We start from the raw sequence: 23,154 nt of genomic DNA on the forward strand, positions 1-23,154 counted from the left end.
TCAGATTTATTTATCCTATGATTGAGGTAATGGGGGGCGGCCATCTTGCCTGAGCAGTTGTTGACAGCATTTAGAGATATGCTTTACAGCAGGCACATGGGTTATAGACAAGAGCTGTTCTTAACAGCATTTACAAAACATTAAGAAAAGTGATGTGTACAGACCATGAAGTGGCGCTTACTATTCAGCCTAAAAGCCAGTGGGAAAACTGCAGGATTTTTAGGAATTTTTATTTAATATAGTGACATGGAAAATTAAAGAAGCACTCACAAAAACAAAGTTACTCTCTGACCAGTTAGAAAGGTACATGATGTAAACTGTAATTTTCTTACCAGAGACTGTATTTGTGAGTCATAACCTCCTTTCTGATCCTCAGCTGTGTCATGTGACCAGCACTCTGACTCTCCAAATAACACAGCATCTCATGTCTGTATGGGAGCCTCAATGGCAGTCTCATAGGAATGAATAGAGAAGCACTGACTTCCTATCCTGTGTCAGTTGGAGAGTGTTGGTCACATGACACAGCTGAGGATCAGAAGGGAGGTTATAACTCACAAATACAGTCACTGGTAAGAAGATTACATTCACTACAATTTACATCATGTACCTTTCTAACAGGTCAGAGAATAAACATTTTCGTGCTTCTTTAAAAATGACATCTCCAAAAATTCTTAACATGTTTAACATACAAACTGGATTTAAAGTAAACAATGGGCCATTTTCTGAGGACACATTCCCTTTAATATTTGGTTGCATACCATTGGATCAGTAGTTATTACACTGGATCAAATTAATCTTTAAAGGGATTCTGTCACCAGATTTAACCCTATAAAGCTAGCTGACATTAGCGATGTGCTAATGTCAGCTAAACCTAACTAGCCTATTCCTACTTTTATCTATGCCCCTGTTACGCCAAACTTTTATAATATGCTAATTAGCCTCCAGGAGCAGGGGGGGGGGGGGGGGGGGGGGGCGTTGTTCCAGCTCCTAGAGGCTCCGTTCTCCCACCTTTGTCGCCTCCCTCCAAGTCCTGATTGACAGGGCCAGGCAGCGCTCGCATCTGTCTGCCAGCCCTGTGCTCTGCTGAAATCTCGCTCCGTTAAGTATTTGGCGCAGGCGCGGTGAGGAAAAGACGCTCGCAGGCTGCCAGCTTCCTCACCGCGCCTGCGCCGAATGCTGAACAGCGCGAGATTTCACCAGAGCACAGGGCTGGCAGACAGATGCGAGCGCTGCCTGGCCCTGTCAATCAGGACTTGGACGGAGGCGACAAAGGTGGGAGAACAGAGCCTCTAGGAGCAGGAACAATGCCTCCCCCCCTGCTCCTAGAGGCTAATTAGCATATTATAAAAGTTTGGCGTAACGGGGGCATAGATAAAAGTAGGAATAGGCTAGTTAGGTTAAGCTGACATGTCAGCTAGCTTAATAGGGTTTAATCTAATAACACAGAAACCCTTTAAATGTGAAAAAAATTACTTTAATAGGTTTTCACACCATATTACTGTTATTACCCAGGGCTACCATATACATGCATTGTGACCTGCAGTAGGGTTCTGTAACCGATGCTTTTCAGTACTGTATACCACACAGCACATATTATACTCCATTAGAAGTGCTGGAGCATCTGATAAAGCATGCTTGCTTAGTGATTTCTACAATATAAAGGGTCCTATATGAACATACATCTGTATCCATGCCATACAGTGCCGCCAAGGCCAGGATCTGTATCGCAGGTGATGAGAGCAAATCAACATGCTGGCAAATACCTTGGGGTGAGAATTTCTTTGTAATGTAATTTCTCTAATTTAGATGGTGCAACCAGGTTCATGGGGATAACTATGTTGTCAATGTCGTAGGAGCTTTCACTCCTCAATCTTCGCCTTGCTGCACTTAGCACAATGCCGGGGTCCCGTGCCTCTAACTGAAACACACAAAAAAGAAGAGAAATGGAAAGTAGTTAATACGTTTTACCTTTTCATAGATCTACCAGTCTATTAAATACTGTATTGTAAACTGCACCAACATAGATACAGTCGTATGTTCTTCATTCTCATGCTGGAAATGTTTTTTCAAATGTTAGTGTCTTTTAAAATACCTGTACAGAGGTTTTATGAGAAGTGTGGGTCCCCGTGAGATCATGGCTGGGCTGAGCATCTGAGAATAAAGAGAGAGAAAATCTATTACATGTATGTTTCTCTTCATTGAGTATTGAAGCGGGGCGTACAGGGGGCGGACTGGGAATTTGAAGTGGCCCTGGAAAAAACTAAAAGTTGGCCCCATGTTGTAGGTGGGTCCAAATTGACAGAAGGCTGGGTAACATAAGTAGGCGGGGGTCAGCAATACCATAGCAAAAATACCATTCCAGCAGACATACCGTCCCATATACCACAGTACAGCACAATATATTGCCCATTATGTACCCGGCCAGGGGCAAAGAGGAGGGCTTAGGCGGCCTCCTGGGCATCGGCACATAAGGTCTATGGCCAATCCGCCCCTTGGATGTCTAAAGTGTTTTGCTAGGATGACAAGGACCAGGGGGTCATTTATTAAGCTTAAATACGCATATATTAGGCATATTTCAGGCACAGATTGTGGCACAACAGTTAGTTGCGCCGCAATCTGCGACTTCTCCCCGCTCACGCCAGGTCTAAATAAGTGGGCGTGGAATGGGCTGGGAAGGGGTCCGGCCGGCAGGCCCATCTTATGTACCATTTTCCACGCTTGTTTCAGGAGTAGAAAAAGGTATAAATGTAAGACAGTTAGGAAGCTATCTTACGTTTAGAAGCGATGGTGGACCCTCCGAAGTAATGAAGAGGCCCGCACCTCGCCATAACTCTGGCGGAACCACAGCCAGCTTAGAGGTTTATTAAGACCGGTGTCTAAAACACTGGTCTTAATAAATGAGCCACTAAGTGCTAATTCCTGAGGTTGTGCTAGGCCGACACATCATGGGTACCAAGTCTACAATACAAATATATCTAGTATCAGCGCTAGGGGTCATGCATGACATGTGCATAGATCGTGTAAAGTTCCTTAGTATGGGACTATAGAACATCTGTGCCTTGTGGTACAGGTCCCTTAAAGGGCTTCGATCACCAGAATAATTGTAGTGAAACAGGCTGACCTGCGACATGTGCACAGATCAGCAAAAGCTAGGTCTGGTCTGTGGCTTTAACTCTGAGAACGCCTGCATTCATGCTAAAAAACCCAATGGCTGCCATTACAGTGAATAGGGATCCAGCGGGCCCTGGCTATATTGAATACGACAATTCCAGTATTCTGCTCCTCTGCTGGAAAGGAGTACCGGAATTCCCTAACAGATGTGGACATAACCTTAGGCCAAGTTTTTCTCTCTTCCCAAGCCACACCCTAGCCTAGGTGTTAGAGTTCAGCTCAGACTTTCACCTGATGGCATACCCAGGTAAGTGGACCCCACATTAAGGAATATGTACATCATAGAGGTGGAGCCCCTCAAGTCAGGTAGTAAAGCCACTATGTAAGAGCATCTCCCCCACCTTGTGGGCCAGGATTGTCCATGTAAAGAACACCATTCATTGCAATACATGTAACACTACACTGAGGAGACTGCAGTGGTAATGTATGGGTGGCCACAGCTTTCCCAAGGGAACGTGTCTGGAGTTCGGCAGAGTGCTACCTTTAAATAATTAAATCATTCACTCATAAAAATATAAAGTGTCATCTATCAGAAGAGACACACAGCAGCCAGAGAAAGTTATGCCAGATAGCACAACATACATTTAAAACATTTCTCAAAGATAAAATGACATTTTTTTTATTAAAGGATAACCATTCCACAGTTTTGGTATTACCGGCTTCAGCCATGCCTCCACCTTGTCTTTCTTGGTTGTGCGTTTCAAGTACAAGTTGTGGCCCAGGGCTTGAGGTACAACTCTTGCTCCATCTGGCTGGTACTAGAAACAGAACCATTCAAACATGTGAAAAAGACCGATAATCAGACACAATAATCACAAAATTAACGTTTAGTTGAGGGTTTTGTATTCATTTCAGGTGATCAGCTAATCAGGTCTGGCTCCGAGCAGGCAGCTAATCAGGTCTGGCTCCGAGCAGGCAGCTAATTTTTCCTGGCAAGCCACGGTCATCCAAACATTTCCCCAGGGGCGGCCGCATGACTAGATAAAAATAAGACTGTGACCACTGTGTAAGTACGGTATATCATCTCACATACAATTATGAGGCTAAATAACCATAATCACAGCACTGAGTGACCAAGAAGTGGAACACAAAGTTTAATTAAACATCTTAATGCTGAATTAACTCAGTAACCCCATAGGTGTCAACAGTCACAATGAGAAGTCCCATGCTGAGCTCAACTGCTCCGAACATGTTCTTTATCATCTCTATATTTGTAAGATCAAAAAAGGGGAGTCTGTCAGCAGTTTTGGCCCCTGAAAACTACTGACAGCACTATATGGGTGACAGGAGCGCAAGGCAAACATAACTTGTGTGATAGTCATGTAGGTCGCATGACAGAAAAATGGAAGCTTTAATTCTCCTTGTGCCATAAACACAGGTGCCCAGGAGGTGGCCCTTTAATGGTCAGCACCTCCGCTGTCTGCACTGAATGCTTCCCAGCCAACCAATGTGTGTGAAAGCTTTATTGGTCTCCTGTTGTCTGCTACAGCTTTCACTCAGAGGGGTCTGGGAAGAGTGCAGTCTAGAGGGTCCAGGGCAGTAGTGGTGACAATGCCATGATGATTAAAGGGGTATTCCAGTAACAACAAGTCATCCCCTATCCAAAATGTACGTCTGTCATGAGAAAGCAGTGAGTGCTACTGCCACCAAACACTTAAAGGGGGTTTATCCATCTCAGACAATGGGGGCATATCGCTAGGATATGTCCCCATTGTCTGATAGGTGTGGGTCCACCGCTACACTAAGAACGGAAGCCCCGAAAGTTATGGAGGGCACACTGCCACCCTCTATTCGGCCACCGAAAATAGCTCGGCTATTTCTGTTGGCCTTGTAGAAATAATGGGAGCGGTGGCCGCGCAAGCGCAGTTCACTCTCATTCACTACTACGGGGAGAGCACTTGGTGGTGGCTGGATCCCGGAAAACCACCTTCCCTGCTCCATTCTCGGTGTAGGTGCGGATCCCACCTCTGGGACCCGAACCTATCAGACAATGGGGGCATATCCTAGCGATATGCCCCCATTGTCTTAAATGGGAATACCCCTTTTAATATGGGTGTTATACTGGGTGTAATAAAGTCCCTTTTTATAGTAATGCATGAATACTACACATGACGCAGAGTTTACATCAGTAACAATCACTGCGTTCCCACAAACCAGGCTAGTACTAGTCTAGGACTCCTCTTCATTATGGGTGCACTTGGGAGTCCTCTCTGCGCATTGCATGGCTGGTTTGTGGGCGCACAGCTGGGGGAACACAGTGATTAGAGTTGCTGTAGTGAACTTGGCGTCATGTATACTATTCATACATTACTGTAGTCAACAGGCTGGTCAGGGGTGACTGAGGCCCTTTAAATGTAGGCCTATGCACAAGCTCTGTATCAGGAATAATTCAGTTCTGACTGCTATAAAGTTATATTAAGAACGTAAAAAGCATAGAATTTTGAACCTATTTGGATAAAAATATATATATATGTTGTGTTGGGGTATGCTTTACTGTGTAGAATGCACAGAATAGCCAGAGCCAAATGCCAGCGCCACCTTTCAAATGTAACACAAATCTATAGACCTACCATGAGAGAGATTTTCATCGTCATCATAGTTGAAAAATCTGCTATTTAGTGAATCCCTAATGTCAGTCTTGCACGTCGTCAGCAAACCCTCAAGGTGCAGATGTAATGGAAGGTCTAGATGACAAATCAAGAAAGTCAAAGAGGTGAAAAAACGGACATTGCACGTGGCACTGAACGGTGAATCAGAGTTGAGGCTTACCAGCAGGTAGTGACAAGATGGGGTGGAAGTTTGGCTCTATCTCACAGACATCTCTGTTTACCAGCACAGATTTTTGAGGCTTGTCACAACTGATCCAGGTAGAGCTGTAGTCTGAGGTTTGCCATGACTCATTACTTCCATGTAGTGCTTGGTGAGAGTGCAACGTCTGCAGCAATAAGCACAGTCAATGTAAAAAACATAGGACCTAAGAAATATCAAATTGGTGGGTCCATCTCCCAGCACCCCCTCTGATCAGCTGTTGGAAGGGGGGCAGCACTTGTACGTCAGTTGAATGGGACGGATCAGTTGTAAAGACACTGCGCTGACGCTGCAAAGGAGACGCCTGCAGGTAAACTATGAAAAGGAAGCAGCGCTGTGACCACTTCAGACAGCTGATTGGCCAATCTGATATTGACGACCTATCCTCAGGGTCATCAGGAATACTAAACCACTGCACGAGTTTCCGACTTATGAGAAAACCACCCCATCAACCCCAAAAATGGTAATAAAAGAACACATTACTTACCATTAACCCCTAATCATTCCCAGCAATGCTGCTCCGGAACTTTTACAGGTTGCAGCGGTGACATGGTCGTATATGGCACTTGATCGCTGCAACCAATGACCAACCTCAGCGGTATACAGCACAAGGCTAAAGATACTTGGGGTCGCAGGGAGGTTTTCACGCAAGTCGGACAACTTCTTTAATGCCTGTCTGAGGCTTCTCATCATTTTACAACAAGGATATAATATCATAAAAGAAAAAAATAAAATAAACTAATAAAAATAAATTCCATTGGGATTCTCTGTAAGACATGGGAAACGCTCACAAATCCACATATTACAGGCTATGCTTGAAAATTTGCTCAGCACAATGGCAGAAGCTACACAGTCTCAGCTTGTAAAGGGAATACAAGATTGCTGGCAGAGGAAGTGCATTCCTAGAAGTCACTGCTTGACACAAGCTGGCCGATCATGGGAACTACTTTCACACTGCTGTCCAGATGTCTAATTAAAGGGACACTTCCATCAACATTTTATTACATATTATCAACCTGTATGTGTAGTCTATCTATGCTTTGTATAAAAAAAATGGGTGGATGGTTTTCTAGGCATAAGCTCTTGGAGTCACTTTCTGTAGGCTGGCTCCTCCCCAGAGTTTTAACTCAGCGGAGCCACACTTACATTTTCTGGGACTTCTATACTGATGACCTATCCTCGGGATAGGTAATCTATATCTAGTTGATGGAGGTCTGACTCCCAGCACCCTCGCTGATTAGTTGTTGGAATGGGGCATGGCCTGTGACATCGTGTCCATCAGTCACATGGCCTTTGTGCAGCTCAGTCCTATTCAAGTGAATGAGACTGAGCTGACAGCTGATATACATTACAGGGAGTGCAGAATTATTAGGCAAGTTGTATTTTTGAGGATTAATTTTATTATTGAACAACAACCATGTTCTCAATGAACCCAAAAAACTCATTAATATCAAAGCTGAATATTTTTGGAAGTAGTTTTTAGTTTGTTTTTAGTTTTAGCTATTTTAGGGGGATATCTGTGTGTGCAGGTGACTATTACTGTGCATAATTATTAGGCAACTTAACAAAAAACAAATATATACCTATTTCAATTATTTATTTTTACCAGTGAAACCAATATAACATCTCAACATTCACAAATATACATTTCTGACATTCAAAAACAAAACAAAAACAAATCAGTGACCAATATAGCCACCTTTCTTTGCAAGGACACTCAAAAGCCTGCCATCCATGGATTCTGTCAGTGTTTTGATCTGTTCACCATCAACATTGCGTGCAGCAGCAACCACAGCCTCCCAGACACTGTTCAGAGAGGTGTACTGTTTTCCCTCCTTGTAAATCTCACATTTGATGATGGACCACAGGTTCTCAATGGGGTTCAGATCAGGTGAACAAGGAGGCCATGTCATTAGATTTTCTTCTTTTATACCCTTTCTTGCCAGCCACGCTGTGGAGTACTTGGACGCGTGTGATGGAGCATTGTCCTGCATGAAAATCATGTTTTTCTTGAAGGATGCAGACTTCTTCCTGTACCACTGCTTGAAGAAGGTGTCTTCCAGAAACTGGCAGTAGGACTGGGAGTTGAGCTTGACTCCATCCTCAACCCGAAAAGGCCCCACAAGCTCATCTTTGATGATACCAGCCCAAACCAGTACTCCACCTCCACCTTGCTGGCGTCTGAGTCGGACTGGAGCTCTCTGCCCTTTACCAATCCAGCCACGGGCCCATCCATCTGGCCCATCAAGACTCACTCTCATTTCATCAGTCCATAAAACCTTAGAAAAATCAGTCTTGAGATATTTCTTGGCCCAGTCTTGACGTTTCAGCTTGTGTGTCTTGTTCAGTGGTGGTCGTCTTTCAGCCTTTCTTACCTTGGCCATGTCTCTGAGTATTGCACACCTTGTGCTTTTGGGCACTCCAGTGATGTTGCAGCTCTGAAATATGGCCAAACTGGTGGCAAGTGGCATCTTGGCAGCTGCACGCTTGACTTTTCTCAGTTCATGGGCAGTTATTTTGCGCCTTGGTTTTTCCACACGCTTCTTGCGACCCTGTTGACTATTTTGAATGAAACGCTTGATTGTTCGATCACGCTTCAGAAGCTTTGCAATTTTAAGAGTGCTGCATCCCTCTGCAAGATATCTCACTATTTTTGACTTTTCTGAGCCTGTCAAGTCCTTCTTTTGACCCATTGTGCCAAAGGAAAGGAAGTTGCCTAATAATTATGCACACCTAATATAGGGTGTTGATGTCATTAGACCACACCCCTTCTCATTACAGAGATGCACATCACCTAATATGCTTAATTGGTAGTAGGCTTTCGAGCCTATACAGCTTGGAGTAAGACAACATGCATAAAGAGGATGATGTGGTCAAAATACTCATTTGCCTAATAATTCTGCACTCCCTGTATATACTAGTCTTCAAACAGCTGATCGGTGGGTTGTACCATAAGTCAGACACCAACTAATCTTATACTTATGACCTATCCTGAGGATAGATCATAAAATTTTATTCTTGCAAAACCTCTTTAACATTCTGTCAGATCATCAGTCAGACCAGGGAGGAGTGAGGGGTGGTGACACAATTAGCGTCTCACACCTCCCTTATTCTATACCATTAGTGTGTCTGGTCATGATCTCTCACATTATACTAATCAATGCACTGCTCTTCTGTTTGCATGTTTATCTAGGCCAGGGAAGGCCAACCTGCGGCCCTCCAGCTGTTGCAAAACTAGTCTGCCTACAGCAGGGCATAGTAGGAGTTGTAGTTTTACAATACCTGGAGAACCGCAGGTTGGCCAGTCCAGATCTAGGCCTATCAGTTGAACAACAGAGTTGTCATTCAGTCAGTCATTCCAGTCTTCCACCTATTATTCTAATGAGGATTACTTTGCAGATAAACCTTTCCCTATGCAGCTGTATTGTAAACAGAGATTACTTTGCTCTCCCATTAAGAACTTAGCTTACTTAAAGGGGTTCTGCACTTTGTTTAAACTGATGATCTATCCTCTGGATAGATCATCAGCATCTGATTGTCGGGGGTCCGACACCCGGGCCCCCACCGATCAGCTGTTTGAGAAGGCAGCGGCGCGGCCTTCTCATTGTTTACCGCAGGCCCAGTGACGTCACTACTAGTATCACTGGCCTGGGTATGGCTAAGCTCCGTTCCTTTGAATGGAGCTTAGCCCCGCACAGGCCAGTTGATACAAGTCGTGACGTCACTCGGCCAGCGGTAAACAGTGAGAAGGCCGCGGCGCTGCTGGAGCCTTCTCAAACAGCCCAGGTGTTGGACCCCCGACGATCAGATGCTGATCATCAGTTTAAACAAAGTGCAGAACCCCTTTAACTTAACCTACTTCTAGAGAAGGACAACATTTAGTATTTATTTTTCATGGCAAAGTACTACCGAAATTAAAAAAAACTGCCAAAAATTCTAAAACGAAATGTTTTCTATGAATACTGAGTTTGAATTGTGATGTAATTATGCAATTTAAATCATAATGTAAGTGTTGGTCTAAGACGAAAGCATATCATAAAAGAGGGTCACCCAGCCAGAAACCTCCTCTACGAGTTAGAACAGGGAGCCATCATAAGTAACAGCAGCTCCCGTCCATCCATTTATTACGTGTTCAGCCATTTATATACTGAACGCAATGATTTGTTCCAGCCCCTGTCTTAGGCCTCATGCACACAACCGTTCCGTTTTTTGCGGTCCGCAACCGGACCATTGTAGAAATGCCTATTCTTGTCCGCAAAACGGACAAGAATAGGACATGCTAAATTTTTTTTGCGGGGCCACGGAACGGTGCAACGGATGGCCCCATTGAAGTGAATGGGTCCGCACCCGAGCCGCAAAAAATGCGGCTCGGATACAGACCACAAAAACGGTTGTGAGCATGAGGCCTAAGGCTACTTTCACACTTGCGTTCGGTGCGGATCCGTCTGGTATCTGCACAGACGGATCCGCACCTATAATGCAAACGCTTGCATCCGTTCAGAACGGATCCGTCTGCACAACAATTTTTTCAGATCTGAGTTTTCACATCGTGAAAACTCAGATCCGACAGTATATTCTAACACAGAGGCATTCCCATGGTGATGGGGACACTTCAAGTTAGAATATACTAAAAGAACTGTGTACATAACTGCCCCCTGCTGCCTGGCAGCACCTGATCTCTTACAGGGGGCTGTGATCCGCACAATTAACCTATCAGGTGCTGCCCCTGAGGGGTTAACTGTGCGTATCATAGCCCCCTGTAAGAGATCAGGTGCTGCCAGGCAGCAGGGCCAGACCCCCCTCCCTTCCCAGTTTTAAATTCATTGGTGGCCAGTGCGGCCCCCTCCCTCCCCCCCCAGTATTATATTCATTGGTGGCCAGTGCGGCCCCCCTCCCTCCCTCCCCAGTATTATATTCATTGGTGGCCAGTGCGGCCCCCCTCCCTCCCCAGTATTATATTCATTGGTGGCCAGTGCGGCCCCCCTCCCTCCCTCCCCAGTATTATATTCATTGGTGGCCAGTGCGGCCCCCCTCCCCTCCCCAGTATTATATTCATTGGTGGCCAGTGCGGCCTCCCCCCCCCCCTAATTAAAATCACCCCCCCCCCCCCCATCATTGATGGCAGCGGAGAGTTTCGATCGGAGTCCCAGTTTAATCGCTGGGGCTCCGATCGGTTACCATGGCAGCCAAGACGCTACTGCAGTCCTGGCTGCCATGGTTACTTAGCAATTTTAGAACCATTATACTTACCTGCGCTGTCTGTGACCGGCCGGGCGCTCCTCCTACTGGTAAGTGAAAGGTCTGTGCTATAAGCAATGCTTATAGGGGGGGGGGAGAGGAGAAGCCGCAATGGCCACCAATGAATATAATACGAGGGAGGGAGGGGGGGCCGCACTGGCCACCAATGAATATAATACTGGGGAGGGAGGGAGGGGGGCCGCACTGGCCACCAATTAATATAATACTGGGGAGGGAGGGGGGGCCGCACTGGCCACCAATGAATATAATACTGGGGAGGGAGGAGGGGGGCCGCACTGGCCACCAATTAATATAATACTGGGGAGGGAGGGGGGGCCGCACTGGCCACCAATGAATATAATACTGGGGAGGGAGGGAGGGGGGCCGCACTGGCCACCAATAAATATAATACTGGGGAGGGAGGGGGGGCCGCACTGGCCACCAATGAATTTAAAACTGGGGAGGGGGGTCTGGCCCCTGCTGCCTGGCAGCACCTGATCTCTTACAGGGGGCTATGATACGCACAATTAACCCCTCAGGTGCCGCACCATTAATTGTGCGGATCACAGCCCCCTGTAAGAGATCAGGTGCTGCCAGGCAGCAGGGGGCCGTTATGTCCACAGTTCTTAGTATATTCTAACTTGAAGCGTCCCCATCACTATGGGAACGCCTCTGTGTTAGAATATACTGTCGGATCTGAGTTTCACGATCTAACTCAAATCCGATGGTATATTCTAACATAGAGGCGTTCCCATGGTGATGGGGACGCTTCAAGTTAAAATATACCATCGGATTGGAGAAAACTCAGATCGATGGTATATTAATAGGGACTCCTGACTTTACATTGAAAGTCAATGGGGACGGATCTGTTTGCAATTGCACCATATTGTGTCAACGTCAAACGGATCCGTCCCCATTGACTTGCATTGTAAGTCAGGACGAATCCGTTTGGCTCCGCACGGCCAGACGGACACCAAAACGCTGCAAGCTGCGTTGGGGTGTCCGCCTCCTGAGCGGAAATGGAGGCGGAACGGAGTCAAACTGATGCATTCTGAACGGATCCTTATCCATTCAGAATGCATTGGGGCTGTACGGATCCGTTCGGGGCCGCTTGTGAGAGCCTTCAAACGGAACTCACAAGCGGAACCCCGAACGCAAGTGTGAAAGTAGCCTAATACTGTGCATTCAGGAATTTGGAGTCTATAATAAGGTTTGACAGATTAAATCTATAAGCCTCACCAAATGTAAAGGCGTGTGGTCCGGAAACATTCTATATAGGTTCCGCTTGTGAAAGAGCAGCAGGGGTCTGGTGCGGGCTGAACTGCTCCCAAAATTGGAGGAGGCTCTGACACGGATCCGCTTCCTTCTTTTTACTGGCTGCTGCTTGCAGAATCCATTCCTGGTGGGAGCGCATGCCTTTTGTAGCTTTGATGTTCTAAAAGGAAGCAAATCCTTGAGCCAGGACTGAAAGCAGGACTGTTCCCAAAGCTTACACTTGCTACTGCCCCTGGAGAGTGGCCATCGTTGGCGTACATCTGTGTTGGCTTCTTGAATAGGTAGAACGGACATGGTTTATCTTTGAAATCACTAAGCCTTACCCAGGAGGACCTTTTGCCGTCATCTTTCCATTTGCAAAGGGTTTAACGGGATTGGTAGGAGACAGAGTCATGGGGATCGCTGCAATAAGACTGCTGACCATTTCAGTCAGTTGAGCACTCTGAAAAACAAGACGACATCCATGAGAACTCTTTGATCTTATTCCCCATTTCAGCACTGTCTACCCCTGTTACTGTAATGAAGTACAATAACAGCTCTGTTCCTATGAAGTGGAAATTCAGGCTATTATGTCATAGGAGTGAAGAGAGAAACTGACTTCCTGTCTACACACCGCACACTGTCAGTTGGGAGAGTCACATCACACAGCCGAGGACCGATGTAGGCTCAAATGGTCAGTTTTCCCATAGACAGCTGTTGAAGCTAGCTGCTATGATGTCTCCCATAGACTGTACATACAGAGAAGGGGACATCCTGCTGTGATACACTGTCAGAAAAAGCAAGCAGCATGAAAGAGGACTTTATAATGCAATACTGATCAGTTTTGCTGTGAATACAGCACTGCAGCGAGATAGAAAAACGTACTAAAGATAGCAGCAATGTCTGTGTGTATGTGCCTCTGCCTCCCTCAAGCAGCTCACTTCTCCTCATCCTATCTCCATAGACTTTTATGGCCAGCATGTAACCTGATCACTCACTGAGCGGATAATATAGCTATAATATAGCTATAGCAGTTTTGCCAATGAATTGACAGAGCAGTTGTAATTATGCTACACCGCTATTACAAGTGAGTCGGTGCGCAGGTATACTTTGAAGAGGAAGCAGCGTGAGCGCTGTGACCGCTTTAATCAGCTGATAAAGAAGAGGCAGGACAGCACGCCTAGTCTGATTAGTAGTGGGAGCACGTCTCCGGGGGGAGTGGCGAGCTCCCCCATAAGGATCAGAAGATCAGGAACACGTTTCAGCCCAAGAGGCCTTTTTCTCTAGCATCTGGACTAAAACTTTACTTGAGGACGTGGTGTCTCCACCAGATTTTTCTGTGTTTCTGATCAATCAGCTGATGGGCAGAAGTGCTGGGAATTGGACACCCGCTGATCTGATATTGATGACCTATCCTGAGGACAGGCCATGAATATCCGCACACCGCACAACCGCTTTAAATCTTTCCTATATATCTATATGAAGTTGTTTCTGCAGCATGTGAATAAATTCCAGACCCATTCAGATGACATTTTATACTAGAGGTCATCTAAAATGCTATAAAAACTGTATTACATACAGGCATGCTCAACCTGCGGCCCTCCAGCTGTTGTAAAACTACAACTCCCACAATGCCCTGCTGTAGGCTGATAGCTGTAGGCTGTTTGGGCATGCTGGGAATTGTAGTTTTGCAACAGCTGGAGGGCCGCAGGTTGAGCATGCCTGCACTAGACCATACTGAACTAATACATGTCTTCTCACTAAGAAGACAATTTACCATATTCCTTCGAAATGGCTGCCACCTTCTCAGACTACCTGGGTAGGACATTTTAGGTGAATGCAGACTGAATCAGTAGTGGGCAGATCCCTGGAAAAATATTAAAAGGGGCACCAGTTACTTTTTAACTATGCATTAATCCTGCAACTCATCTTTTTCTCTAGAACCGTGGGGTCACTTAAGGAACACTGATTTCATATATAGCATTTGACACGTCAGCATCATCATAATAAAAATTAAAGGAATCTGCTGGGTTCTGGATGGTTTAAAAAAATAAAAAAAACATGGAATTTTGATATTCCATTTGGACACCTCTTTTGAGATCGCAGGTCCCGTGGAGTAATGCTGACCTGCAGGGTGACCTGCTATTAGGATAAATTCTTCCAAGCAGCTTATTGCCAAAGAACAGTCATTTGAATTAAATGGAGCATTATATGGTGTTCATGGATTTCAGGGAATGCCAACGGTCTTCCACACTAGACAGCCTCATGGCTTTGGCTAGGGCTACAAAGTGACTTAAAAGTCAAGTCATGAGCAACTTCTTTTTTTGCTCTCTGTGAAAAAAATAATTCCACTCTACTCGTCTCTCTGCAATAAGTAGAAGGCCACATGCAAATATTTTTCCCACAGGGAATAACTGAAGTTGAGTCGCTTTAACAGAGTTTTCTATGGAATTAAAGGGGTTGTCTCTTTCACTTCACCAAATGGCACTTATCACGCAGACAAGCAGAGGTCGCAATAACACCTGTACAAGCGTCTACCAATACACCTTAGACTTTTCCACCACATTCATCAGCGCAGTGAACACCCCCCCCCCCCCCCCCCCCCCCCCCCCCCCCCCCCCCCCCCCCCCCGGCCATGTTGTGGCAGTGAAAAGCCCGGCCTGTCAGTCTTCAAGTAAGTGATTCCCCCCCTCCCCAATCATGGTTCTGTCCAGTCTCACAGTTCTTTGCCCCCCCTCCTCCTGTCACCCCACTAGTAACCCTGCTCCCCCTCCTCCTGTCACCCCCACTAGTAACCATGCTCCCCCCCACTAGTGACCCTGCTCCCCCCTCCTCCTGTCCCCCCACTAGTAACCCCGCTCCCCCCTCCTCCTGTCAACCCACTACTAGCCCCCCCCCACTAGTGACCCTGCTCCCCCCTCCTCCTGTCCCCCCACTAGTAACTCCGCTCCCCCCTCCTCCTGTCAACCCACTACTAACCCTGCTCCTCCCAAGTGACCTTGCTCCCCCCTCCTCCTGTCATCCCACTAGTGACCCTGCTCCCCCCTCCTCCTGTCACCCCACTACTAACCCTGATCCCCTCCACAAGTGACCTTGCTCCCCCTCCTCCTGTCAACCCACTACTAACCCTGATCCCCTCCACAAGTGACCTTGCTCCCCCCTCCTCCTGTCACCCCACTAGTGACCCTGCTCCCCCCTCCTCCTGTCCCCCCACTAGTAACCCCGCTCCCCCCTCCTCCTGTCAACCCACTACTAACCCTGCTCCCCCCCCACAAGTGACCTTGCTCCCCCCTCCTCCTGTCACCCCACTAGTGACCCTGCTCCCCCCCTCCTCCTGTCACCCCACTAGTGACTCTGTTCCCCTCCCTCCTCCTGTCACCCCACTAGTGACCCTGCTCCCCCCCGCCTCCTGTCATCCCACTGGTGGCCCTGCTCCCCCCTCCTCCTGTCACCCCACAGGGAAGAAGCTGAACAGACTCTGCCGACTATGATGGGATCTGTTGAGTTTCCATTCGGGATCCTGTCTTTTTACCGGACACAAAAGTGCTGCATATAAGGCTTTTTTTGTCTGGTCTTGCAACAGAATCTGCAACAGAGGCTCCAAACGCAGCCTCCAACGCAGATGTGAGCGAGTGCAGGCCTATGTATTATGTATTTTAATAACTCTCGTACTCCTCCTCGGGTAAAAATACTCCTCAAAAATGGTCAGAGGAGTATTTTTACTCTTCTGGAAAAAAAATGTAGTGCATCCTCTGTAGACAAAGTTAATACAAGGCACTTTCTAATGTATTGTGATTTTCCATATTGCCTCCTTTGCTGGCTGGATTCATTTTTCTTTCGCATTATATACTGCTCGTCTAAAGGGTTATTTCCACTGCTGCAGTGCAGATACGAGGTGGCTGGGACAGAAGCTGCTGCGCATGTGTGCCAATATACTCCCCCCCCCCCCCCGCAGTCCTGGTCAACAGAGAGGCTGGTGCTTTTTCCATAGTGTGCAAGCACAACCACCACTGATGGATTGCAGGGTGGTCATACCCCTGGATACGAGCAGTGTATAATGTGATGAGAAAATGAATTAAAAAAAACATGTCTTATAGACAAAAAAAAAACACCTGACTACCATCGCTTCTCACCTCCTAAACAATGTGTTAAAATGATTAAAAAAAATTGTCTGGCTTGTCTTAATTTTTGGCTGATACTGACTGGGAGTACACTAGAGAAGAAACTGGACAGATAAGTGCTGCTTCTGCAAAGTCTACCTTACTTTAGCTACCAAGTTCCCTCTACAGACACACAAGACAACGTGGCAGTCCCTGCTTGGGTAAGATACATATAGTACGTTATTTTAGCTATAAAATTCCTCTGACTGCTCCTGAAGACAACTTCAGCAGGGGGAAAGTAAAGGACTGCAGTAATTCAAGACTCCTCCTACTCTGGCCCATATTGAAGTGAATGGAGACTACAACCTGCAATCGAATAAAGCTAACAAACAGCAAAGAATGAAAATTTTAAATTCTTAGATCAGAAACCTGAATTTACACACTGAGGGTAAGTGCAGATTGCTGATATTTCATTAGAAATATCCACTGCAAAATCTGCAGCAGAAATCCAAGGCTGACCTTCGGATTTCTGCAAAGGGCTTGCAGAAGTACATGTTGCAGATCCGCGTGTATTTAGACCCATTCAATGAAGCTAATCCTCATCTTGCCAACTAGCCCCTTTTCCCCCCGCAGCAATGATTTCAAATCTGCACCATAAAAATGATGGTGCGGATTTCGTATGGACTACAATGAGATGTGGAATTACACAATCACTTCGGGGTGAAATATGGGATGAAATCTCCATGGAAGCTCCATGGTATAAGTATACCCCGAGGTGTTTTTAAAGGGGTTATGAAATCATACATAATCTACTACACGACAGCCTCTTTCTAACAGACTTAGAACCAGCCCTGTACCTCACATGGATCCATAGATCTCCCCATTCATTACTTTAATTGCTCTGCTAGATTTATTTCAAGCTGGCAGCTTATGGGGTGTGCCCTTTCTCAGAGAGCGTTTCCTTTCTGCTGCAGCTGGTGGCAGTTGAAGAATGGAACGGAGCATGTGCTTCCATCTCAGTGTGCAGGACAGAGAAATTAAAAAAAGAGCAAACAGCAGGTGGCGCTGTACAGGTAAAATGTTTTATTAACAGTTCAAAAAGAACACAGTATTCAAAATTCTGCTGCGACCCACAGAGCAATGCACTATGGGAATTCAGATGACGGAGCCACATGTAGAGTGAACCAAATACACATAAAAAGCCAGAATCTGTAGAATGCTCGTTTTCTCTTTAGGGTGAATGGAAAGGACAAGGAAAATGAAAATATTTAACAAGTCACTCAACTGTTTATATAGATTTTAACTGTAACTATTATTTGTTTGCATAAAGTAACTAAAATGTAAAAGTTGGGGTCATTGGAGGCCGTACATTAATGCTGTACGGAGATGGATCTCTATACCGCATTTATCCGAAGTTTTGAGCGAGGTGATTTTGGATGTAGCATTCATAGCCTGCCTCGCTCATCACTAAGTGATGGGTTCTCTTTAAACCAGTAGGTAACATCATTACAGTGACTGGGAATGGCCGGAGATCACTGAAGCAAAGCCTGGCGTACAGATGATTTACAGGGATAAGTAGTATTGCACAGCACATCTACTACTATATCCCATACCGTGAATCTGCCAGAAATAAACCTGATGCTGCCAGAGTAGATGCAGCAACTTCAAGTTAATTGTAAATCCAGATTACAGGTTTCTCATCAAGTTAATGGAGTTTTCCGTGCCCGCCCGTGGATGAAATAACTTCACGCTCCTCTGCGTTACAATTATGTGGCACAATGAAGCGCCGCAGCTTCTGTACTTTATTACCTGCTTCTCTATGTTTCTCAGGAGCAAGGTCGGGCTGCTTGGAGACATTTCTAAATCCATTGCCGGAGGCAGATTTGTTTCCTCTGAGGGGGTTTCCAGGGTCTCTGCGGGCTGTAATGAAGTGCCTGGATATGGCAGATGTGTCTCTTCCCCGAGAATGCAATTTGAACATTCCTGAAACACCAGCGTTCCCTAGGATACAGAAATAAACCTGCCCGGATAAGCAACGTAACATTTAGCTTCATTGTTCCCGAGGAGGCCACCCAAGGGCAGACGCAATTTTTGGAGGTGGAGTGATAAGCTATAATTTAGTGTGTAAAATAATTATACACAGGCCCAGCGTGTTTTCACGCTGGTTAGGTAACCGGTCAACACTGGAAAAATGAGGAATAGATGTTGTAAGATCTGTCGGAACTTGGACTGGTTTGATAATACGATTTAGTATTGTAGACATTGTACTAGAAGTGCATGACGCCTTCCATATAATGTACTATTGCCCACAATGAGGAAGGTGAATCAATTCCCAAACCCTGCTCCAGATTTTGGCACAAAGACGCTGTAAAATCCACTTCGGTTACTTGCAAACTTGCCATAGATTTTGCAAGAACATAAATTGACATGCTGCGGATGTAACATTTGCACTGCAGGTCTACTGTACTTCCGCACAGATTCCGCATGGGTTTTTTTTTTTACACTTTGCTGCTACTGTAAGGTAGGTTCACAAACAGCATTTTGGACCAGATTTTCCTTTAGGATTTTCACCCAAACCATAGGTGAAATGGAAAGGATTCAGAAATATAAAGGAAGACTTATACTTCTCCTTTCTTCTGGATCCACTTCTGGCCTTGGCTTAAAAACCTGAAGAAAAAATCTGCCTCAAAACCATCTCCAAAAACTTTGTGAACTCATCCATATACGCTGCGTTTTTTCATCCACAAAATCCAGCGCGGAAAATCTGCAGCACATCTTTCCTGTGTCAACTTACTCTACTTGAACTGCTTTTTGTATCCTCATCCTTCAACTCCACTCTGCCTTCTAAAGCCGTGCTGATACCACCAGACAGGTGCATACATCAACAGTTTACAGGCACAAAATGACCTATTGTTTCTGTCATGCAGAAAAATAGTTATGTAGCTGACGGACTTCAGCGATGGGCTAATGTCAAGCAGGACATATCAGTGTGCTTTATAACTCCCTGCCTGCCGCCGTTCTCCTAAAAAACAGACTTTTTATAATATGCTAATGAAGCCTCAAGGTGCTGCAGCAACGCCCTCGCCTTTTGGCTCGCCCAGGTCCACTTGATTGACGTCCTTCTTCTCCACATCGTCTCATAATCCCGCGCCTGCGCCGTTCCATTTAGTATTCGGCGCAGTAAGTGAAGGATTACCTGCCTGGCAGCAGCCGAGCGTCCTTCACTTACTGCGCCTGCACCGAATTACTAAATGGAACGGCGCAGGCGCGGGATTATGAGGACGATGCGGAGAAGAAGGACCGTCAATCAAGTGGACCTGGGCGTGCCAAAAAGGCGAGTAGACGAGCCTCTAGGTGCTGCAGCGACGCCCTATAGCACCTAGAGGCTTTATTAGCATATTATAAAAGTCCGTTTTTTAAGAGAACAGCGGCAGGCAGGGAGTTATAAAGCAAACTGTTATGTACTGCTGACATTGGCACATCGCTGATGTCCGTCAGCTACATAACGATTTTTCTCATGACAGAAAACCCCTTTAAATCACACACATTTTTATGTTCAAAAAATAATTAATGAATTTTTGGTACAATTTTAAAAAAAATGTTTAATGTCACCATCTGTACTCAAAAATGTGTACATAATCCTGCAGTTTTCACACTGGCCACTAGGCCTAAATATGTTAAAGGAATTGTCCCACGAAAAAATATTCTACAGCTTTCAACCAGCACCTGGATCTGAATTCTTTTGAATTGATGTAATTAAAATGTATTATAGCTAATGGGTTATTCAATAAAATGTATCTGTCTAGCGCCACCTGCTGTCTGTTCTTTTTCTTATTTCTTTGTCCTGCTCACTGAGATGGCCGCACATGCTCAGTTTCATCCTTCAACTGCCGCCTAAGCTGTGATAGGGAGAGCATGGACACGCCCCTGAGCTGCAGTACACGGCCCCTTGAGCAGTCAGCTTGATATAAATCTAGCAGAACAATCAATGGGGAGATCTCTGGATCCATGTGAGGTACAGGGCTGGTTCTAGCTTTGTTAGAAAGGTATTGCCATATACTATAGGATGTCTGAACAGCTACATGGGACCATAGCTACAATGGACAGAAAGGGATTCATTGACATATAGGAGAGTTTTCTAGGCATGCTCTGTGACCTGTGAAGAGGTGTTACCTGTCATTGTAGTTCTGTCTATGACGATAATGAGAACAGCTACTGAAAGCTACCTGTACAGAACAGAAAATCACAACCTATTATTAGATCTAGTGGCCACTGTGAAAATTGCTGGATTACATAATTTTTTAAAATCTAGATAGTGACATGGAAATAAAAATAAATAACTTACCAAAAATTCTTAAAAAAATATATTGAAAACCTGATTTAAACAAGGTGATTTTATGATTACACATTCCATTTAATTTCAACATTAGCTCCCTCCTTTATAAACCAAATTAGATGAATATGGGATGGATGAATTTGATAGAAGAAACATATTTTACCTGTGTCTGAAAGGAATTAAAAACTTCCTGAAGCAATTACATATGTTCAACTGTTAAATGGGTTCTCCTGGATATTCATATTTGATTGATTTTACTAATAAAGACCTTTCCTCAGAATAGGCCATTAGTATCAGATGGGCTGAAGTCGGACCACCCGGGACCCCACTAATCAGCTCCATCCTTTGTGTAGTGTAAGGAGATATAAAGTGGGTCCTTCTTGCTTCGTAGCTGACTATGTAGATCCACCAGGTGATTGAATTTTGTATTCCAACATCTGCAATTGAGACTGGAGCCAGGTCCAACGACTCCCAACATCTGCTCTTCCCGAAAGCCAGTTCCATTCAGCATTACTGGTGAGCGGATACAAATACAGTTCTCAAAGTCTGAGTCATATCTATCACCTGCCATTTCATACAAGAGTTTTTAATCTCAGAGATACTATACCACCATTCAAATCATAGTGTTTCAATTCTGAATAAAATAATTAGCTTAATGTCGTTCTAAAAAGGACCTGTCACCAAAATGCAATGCAATCTGTAAGCACCGTGTTGTAGAGCAGGAGGAGCTGAGCAGATGGATACTATAGTTTTGTGGGAAAAGCATCAGTAAAAATTGCAGGTTTTATGAACCTTTTCCTACAAAACGATATCATTCTGCTGATCTTCTGGTGCTTTCAGATTGCACTGCATTTTTTGGTGACAGGTTCTTCTTTAAGACCCAGGAATTCAAAGGCTGAATGTCCACAGTTAAAGGGAACCTGTCACCACAAAATGCAATCTGCAGGCAGCATGTTATAGAGCAGGAGGAACTATTGATACATAGTTTTGTGGGAAAAGGTTCAGTAAAACCTGTAATGTATACATTTATATCTCTGATTTTTCTAAGGGCTCTTTCACACGTGCGTTGTTCTGTTCCGGCATAGAGTTCCGTCGTCGGGGCTCTATGCCGGAAGAATCCTGATCAGGATTATCCTAATGCATTCAGAATTGAGAGATATCCGTTCAGGATGCATCAGGATGTCTTCAGTTCCGGAACGGAACGTTTTTTGGCCGGAGAAAATACCGCAGCATGCTGCGCTTTTTGCTCCGGCCAAAAATCCTGAACACTTGCCGCAAGGCCGGATCCGGAATAAATGCCATTAAAAGGATCGACGTTTAGCTTTTTTCTGAATGGTTACCATGGCTGCCAGGACGCTAAAGTCTGTTTGCCATGGTAAAGTGTAGTGGGGAGCGGGGGAGCAGTATACTTACCGTCCGTGCGGCTCCCCGGGGCTTCAGAGTGCGTCAGGGCGCCCCACGCCGCCATGGCCATGACGTGATCGCATGGATCACGTCACTCCCTGCGCATGGGGCGCTACTGACGTCATTTGGAGCGCCCCGGGAGCATGCACGGACTGTAAGTATACTGCTTCCCCCGCTCCCCCTAACTACTATGGCAACCAGGACTTAATAGCGTCCTGGCTGCCATAGTAACATGAACGCATTTTGAAGGACGGATCCGTCTTCAAAATGCTTTCAGTTCACTTGCGGTTGTTAGGATCCAGCGGGCACCTCCGGCAAAATGGAGTACACGCCGGATCCGGACAACGCAAGTGTGAAAGAGGCCTAACTTAAAGGGGTTGTCTCGCCTCCTGATTTTAGCCCTCAACGCATGGCTCTGGGGGCACTTCTGAGTGTAGTGGGGGTGATGCCCCTTACTGTGAGTGATAATGTAATCCTGCCCCTTGCCTGTACATGCGTGCTCCCGAGACTGGAAAAACCCTTTAAATGGTTCTCCAGGAATTAAGAAAATTTTAAATACTTAATATTACTTTATTATAAATATATCCCAAATACACTTTTATAGTTATAATGATTTGTTTTGTCTAGGGAGAAATCATTAGGAGAAATAAAATGCAGCCATCCTAGTAGTACACCAAAACCTGTCCTAATCACACATGAGGACAAATTCCCTTCACACCCATGAGCTAAAGAGATGCCTCTTCCCCCCCTCTCCTACTCAGGGATTATGATCCTGAATACAGCTAATAAGATCTTCAGCTGAAACTCTGTGGAATGGAGTTTATGAGGAGACATGAAAGTACA

At 45.4% G+C, this 23,154-nt stretch overlaps 1 protein-coding gene across 1 annotated transcript in view; it reads right to left on the minus strand.

The window, feature by feature from the left end:
- The window catches only part of LOC121009059 (KAT8 regulatory NSL complex subunit 1-like protein), a 36,476-nt gene extending 17,908 nt beyond the window's left edge, over positions 1-18,568 (minus strand). The window contains exons 1-8 of the mRNA XM_040441991.1: positions 18,381-18,568; positions 12,816-12,934; positions 12,457-12,652; positions 5,941-6,106; positions 5,742-5,855; positions 3,828-3,929; positions 2,093-2,151; positions 1,764-1,918 (exon numbers count right to left, since the gene is read on the minus strand). Coding sequence (XP_040297925.1) covers positions 1,764-1,918; positions 2,093-2,151; positions 3,828-3,929; positions 5,742-5,855; positions 5,941-6,106; positions 12,457-12,652; positions 12,816-12,934; positions 18,381-18,440 — 971 coding nt within the window. The 5' untranslated portion in view covers positions 18,441-18,568. The remainder of the gene's footprint in view (positions 1-1,763; positions 1,919-2,092; positions 2,152-3,827; positions 3,930-5,741; positions 5,856-5,940; positions 6,107-12,456; positions 12,653-12,815; positions 12,935-18,380) is intronic.
- Between the last annotated feature and the right edge of the window lie 4,586 nt (positions 18,569-23,154).

Source organism: Bufo bufo, chromosome 7 (assembly GCF_905171765.1).
Source record: "Bufo bufo chromosome 7, aBufBuf1.1, whole genome shotgun sequence".
NCBI classification, from domain to species: Eukaryota; Metazoa; Chordata; class Amphibia; order Anura; family Bufonidae; genus Bufo; species Bufo bufo.